Raw genomic sequence first — 5,757 nt, 5'->3', positions numbered from 1 at the left:
AAATAAAAAAAAAAAAAAAAAGTGGGGCTCGTCTCTTCGGGGTGTTTTTCTCTCCCCCATCCGCTGTGCCCACTTGCTCGCGACTCCGGGACTCGCGCGGCGCCCAGGTTTGCAGAGAGGCTGCGGGACCCGCGGGCTCGCCCGGGCCTGCGCCGGGACTGGCTTCGCCACCTCCTCCAGCCTCCTCCCCTCCCTTCCCCGCCCTCCCGTACACTTGATCGCCGAGCCTTGGGCGGCGCAGCCGGGGCGTCCCCGCGCTCCCTCCCCCAGACCTGCGCGCTCCTGCGGCTCGGCCGGTCGCTAGTCCCGCTCGGTTCCACTGGACTCCCGCGGGCCAGTCGCTGGGCTTCGAGGAGAGCTTCGCGCTGCGGCCCCGGGCATCTCGCTTGGGTTCAGTTTTGTTTATTATTACTATTCTTTTCTCGAGAGTGCGCGCCTAGGCGGTGGTCCAGACCCGCCCGGGGAGGAAGATGTCAAACGTACGAGTGTCTAACGGGAGCCCCAGCCTGGAGAGGATGGACGCCAGACAAGCGGAGCACCCCAAGCCCTCCGCCTGCAGAAACCTCTTCGGCCCGGTTAATCACGAAGAGTTAACCCGGGACTTGGAGAAGCACTGCCGAGATATGGAAGAGGAGAGTCAGCGCAAGTGGAATTTCGATTTTCAGAATCACAAGCCCCTGGAGGGCAGATACGAGTGGCAGGAGGTGGAGAAGGGCAGCTTGCCGGAGTTCTACTACAGACCCCCGCGCCCCCCGAAGGGCGCCTGCAAGGTGCCGGCGCAGGAGAGCCTGGATGTCCACGGGAGCCGCCAGGCGCTGCCTTTAAACGGGTCTCAGGCAAACTCTGAGGACTCGCATTTGGTGGACCAAATGCCAGACCCATCCGACAGCCAGGCGGGGTTAGCTGAGCAGTGCGCAGGGATGAGAAAGCGACCTGCAACAGAAGGTAATGACCCTTGGAAAAAAGTAAAATGTCTGTGTGTCTGTCTGTGGCGCCGCTGTGCCTGCTAGAGCGTATTCAGCTTGTTTTTCCAGCGTGTTGTGGTTTAGATGGGGGGCGGGGGGTGAGCTTGTGTTAAGCTTAGTTTTGAAATGCTTCCTAGCTGACTGCTTGGTCTGTTTATGATTTTGAAGTCAGAAGCCGGAGATAGTAAGTTCTGGTAACTTCCCCAGCCTAACACATCTGGGTTCCTCCCCTCTCCAGCCAGCCATAGGTATGGGACAAAGTGGGGATGTTTACCAACTGCCTCCTTCTTGACCAGGGAGACAGAGAGTTGTGGGGCGTAGAATACAATTTCTGTTATATGAAAACAACCTCATTTTGTGTCTTTAGAGGCTACTGGGGATCGCGGGTCCAGGATTCGTGGGTGGAGGTGGTGGGCTTTTCATCCTTTGACTCCTGGACCAACGTCTGTTAGCCATTGTTCTCGATAATAAAGATGGTTTGTCTGTGTGTTCTTTTAAAAATTTACCCTTTCCCCTCTTTTAGATTCTTCTTCGCAAAACAAAAGGGCCAACAGAACTGAAGAAAATGTCTCAGACGGTTCCCCAAACGCTGGTTCTGTCGAGCAGACACCCTCTAAGAAGCCTGGTCTTCGAAGACGGCAAACGTAAACGACTCGGTGGGTTAATCTGGAGGAGCACAAAACCGATACCCCAGCTGGGCCGCGGTCCCCGGGAGGCCTGCAGACCCCTGGTTTTCTGGCAGGTTACTTACCAGGAGGAGTTGTTTTCCCATTGTCATTGCTAATTTTTTATTAGTAATGGGGAAAGATGGGAATTACTGTTGAGGAGACTGTAATTCTGCAAAGTACTTGTGTCCCAAGATGTTTTCTGTGAAGTGTAACCAGAATAAGTGTCCCAGGCAAGTACTTGTCACCAAGGCTCCAGAGTAGGAAAGTCAAGTCCTTAGGAATCCCACCAAAACTTAGGCTGGGAACAACAGAGTTCTTCCCTCATCAAATAAGGACCTGGGTACCCCCAGTCTCACTTCATGAGAATTCATTTCTATGGGTTCAATTTGAGTCCCTAACTTATTTTGAGCCTTATGTAGAAAAAGGCAAATACACAATTAAAAGAGAAAAGTTAGGTCTACATAGTTCATATTTGGTTAGACAGAGGGTTAGGAGTGTGAATAGGTGCTGCACTGCATTCTTTTTTATTTTAATAAACTGTCACTTTGCTTGTTGGTATATTTTGAAGAGAGAGAAGGGAACTTAGTATTTAAAAAGAAAAAAAAAAAAGCCAATGTGGAAAGCTCAGAAGTACTATAGTTCCTACAAAATTTCTGACTTTTAACCCTGAAGTTACAAAGCAGAAGTTAAATTAACAGCTAGAGTAAGTAGCCCAGGAACACGTCAGCCTGTGTATGCTAGCTGTGCCGAGAGAGGATGGTTTGGATATTTGAAGGAGAAATGGATGTTAGGACAAGCCCTGGTAGGTCCAGCACAAGTGGAGATTTATCCACCAACCAAAATTTCATCACTGGGAATAGCTCATTAGAGTAGTCCAGCCCCTAAATTTACATAGGTTGACTATTCATAACGATCTGACTACATAGATTAGTAGTTTATAAGGTCCTTATAAACAAAGTCTGAGCCCATTTCCAAAGTCCACTCAATAGCCGAGCATATAAAGAGATCTTAACAGTTAATGTTAGCTTTTCAGATCCTCAAATTAAATTAAGGAGCATAGGGTTAAAATAGGATTCAGGTTTGTTGTGTTTTTAAATCATGTCATAATACGGCTTCATAGAGACCTGGCATTTTTCAGAGCTAATAGAAAACAATACTTTAGAACTTTCACATTCTACCCTCTGTAAAATGGGAACATTGGATGAAAGTCCCTCCTGAACAACCATCACACCTGTACCTTTTGCTGGTTTGTGTGGCTTGTGGCCTAGCTTCTCAGATGCACCTCCCGGATTTTAACCTGGCCCCACTCTAACAAAGGCCTGTTTGTTAGTCATGTTACCAGCTCAGAGACTACTGAGAAATAGTGAGGATCTAGTCAAAAGTACTCATGCATATTTCTTTATATTAATAAGAAATTAGAATTTAAAAAATATTAATATAAGTTTTCTCTGGCAGTCTTTTAAAATTATATTTCCTTTAAACATTATATTTCTAAGCATTTTTTCAAGTTTAGGAAATTATGCTATTCTGGTGTTAATGGTTCCTGAATTTCTTTTTTCTCTCACTCTCTTTAACCCAGATTCTTTTTTTTTAACCCAGATTCTTTAGCGTTTCTCAACCTCTGCACCGTTGACATTTTGGGCCAAATTATTCTTCCTTGTGGGAGGCTGTCCTGTGCATTTTAGTGTTTGGCATTATTCCTGTTCTCTCCCACAAGATGCCAGTAGTAGTCTTCCTCCTCCACTTGTGACAACTAAAAATGTCTCTAGACATTTCTAAATATCCCCTGGGACACGGGAGGTCTGGGCAAAATTGCCCACTTGCTAAGTGCCCCAACCTTAACACCACACAGAGCTGAGAAGAAAATCCATTTAATATTACGTAGAGATGACTGTAGTTATCAAACTTTTCCTACAGATATTTATCCCCTCATCATGCAGGGATTTCTTAGTGACAAAATAATTCATGTACTTTATTGGCAATGTTACTTTAGTGTCTTCTCCCTAATTCATTCTTGTTTCTTTTGCAGAATTAAGAATGTTTCCTTGTTTATTAGATGCATCACTGCTTGATGAAGCAAGGAAGATATACAGGAAAAAAAATTTAAATACATATGGCTGACTCCATGGAATGGACATCTTGTATAAGCACTGAAAAGCAACAACATAATAACACTAAAAATTTTAGGCACTCTTAAACGATCTGCCTCTAAAAGCATTGGATGTAGCATTGCGCAATTAGGTCTTTCCTTATTTGCTTCACTGTACTACCTGTGTATATAGTTTTTACCTTTTATGTAGCACATAAACATCGGGGAAGGGAGGGCAGGGTGGGGCTGAGGAATTGGCATGGGTAGGGGGGAGGATTGAAGAATTTGCTTCAGTTACTAGCAAGGAGAAAAATATTTGACTTGCATGAAGAGAAGCAATTTTGGGAAGGGTTTGAATTGTATTCTTTAAAGGTATAATGTCTCTTTCAATGAGAACTGATACTTTATTTTTAAAATAATCAAAATTTCAATACTGGCTACAAATAGTTACTATTTATCTTTACATGAAGCTTAATCTCATTTGGGAGTTCTGACCATTCCGTTATGTAGCAACAAATGTCTTTAAAAAAACACACACACACACAAATGATCCTTTTTTCTCCCTCAAAATTGGAATTTACCAGTTAATTATTGAGCAGTTTGATAATCATTCCAGGTAATACTGGGCAAAAATCTGGGGTACCTGATGGCAAGTTCTAGACACTCAGAACGGATCATCAAACGTGAGTTCTGACCATTCCGTTATGTAGCAACAAATGTCTTTAAAAAAACACACACACACACAAATGATCCTTTTTTCTCCCTCAAAATTGGAATTTACCAGTTAATTATTGAGCAGTTTGATAATCATTCCAGGTAATACTGGGCAAAAATCTGGGGTACCTGATGGCAAGTTCTAGACACTCAGAACGGATCATCAAACGTGAAATTTGTTTAGAAAATTATCTTTTTTTTTTTTACTTAAACTCTGTAGACAGTCAAAATTATTTAAAAATCCCTGGATATTTCTAAAGTAAGTAACTTTACACAAATAATGAAATAATTTTTTTTAATTCAAAGCTTCTCATTCTACTTGTTAATTTGCCCGAAGGAAAGTGCTGTTTTTAAAGGAAGGTGCATGTAGAAAAAGCACACTTGTAAAGTGAAGTGGATACTATATCTTTAAACAGTATCTTCATTGCCTGTGTATGAAACAACAGTGAAGTGTACCTGTGTACATAACTCTGTAAAGACACTGAAAATTATACTAACTTATTTATGTTAAAAAAAGAGATTTTTTTTTTAATCTAGGCAATATACAAGCCAAAATGGCATGTTTTTGTGCACTTGTAAATGCTGTATTGGGTAGAATAGGTTTCCCCCCTCTTTTGTTAAATAATATGGCTATGCTTAAAAGGTTGCATACTGAGCCAAGTATAATTTTTTGTAATGTGTGAAAAAGATGCCAATTATTGTTATCCATCAAGCAATCAATAAAGAAAACTTCCATAGCTATTTACTGAGTGGAACTGTAATGTGCTTTACTGTTTGAGGTATTGGGCCTGGCATGCTAGTCACAGTCACACAAAAACAGCATGAAGTGACAAATATCTAGAAAATTCAGGCCTACAGCTCAGATGAGTTTTGTGTGTGTGTGTGTGTGTGTGTGTGCTGAATGTAGTTAGTGGTCATTTTCCACTTAGTTCTGTGTGGGTGGACAATTCTGTAGGAAGTGGAAAAGCCACATTTTCATATAAGTAATACTGTCAGAGTCTCCATGAGTTAGTTCTTATGCCTTCTAGGATGTGAATGTGAACCCAAAAGACAAACAAAAACTTAAAAAAAAAAAAAAAAAAGACTTACATAAGTATAGTCTGATCACACAGATCTGCAGGACTGAAAATGAAAGTAATTCAAAGACTTCTGTAAATTTTGTATTTACACTTTTGAAGTGGTATGAAGAACAGAAAGCAATTATCTAGGCCATCTATCTATTAATTGTGTCCAAAATACCCAAACATACAGGTCCTTAAGAAATCGGTGTTTATTCCACACCAGGCATTTGTCATGTGAGACTGATGATCATACACAAATT

At 42.1% G+C, this 5,757-nt stretch overlaps 1 protein-coding gene across 2 annotated transcripts; it reads left to right on the top strand.

Moving 5' to 3' along the window:
• Positions 1-4,239, top strand: Cdkn1b (cyclin dependent kinase inhibitor 1B). 2 transcript variants are annotated; one of them, XM_008837510.3, is made up of 4 exons: positions 1-107; positions 428-945; positions 1,489-1,621; positions 3,663-4,239. In XM_008837510.3, the coding sequence occupies exons 2-3, from the start codon at positions 471-473 to the stop codon at positions 1,611-1,613; spliced, it is 600 nt and encodes a 199-aa protein (XP_008835732.1). In that variant the 5' UTR covers positions 1-107; positions 428-470; the 3' UTR covers positions 1,614-1,621; positions 3,663-4,239. The 2 variants fall into 2 exon arrangements, with proteins under 2 accessions (XP_008835732.1, XP_008835722.1); XM_008837500.3 differs by having other exon boundaries at positions 7-945.
• The last annotated feature ends 1,518 nt before the right edge of the window (positions 4,240-5,757 follow it).

This window comes from Nannospalax galili, unplaced genomic scaffold, assembly GCF_000622305.1.
Source record: "Nannospalax galili isolate Female #2095 unplaced genomic scaffold, S.galili_v1.0 scaffold210, whole genome shotgun sequence".
In the NCBI taxonomy this organism is placed as follows: Eukaryota; Metazoa; Chordata; class Mammalia; order Rodentia; family Spalacidae; genus Nannospalax; species Nannospalax galili.
The sequence above is the reverse complement of the archived record's forward strand: the minus strand, read 5'-3'. Positions and strand labels throughout refer to the sequence as shown.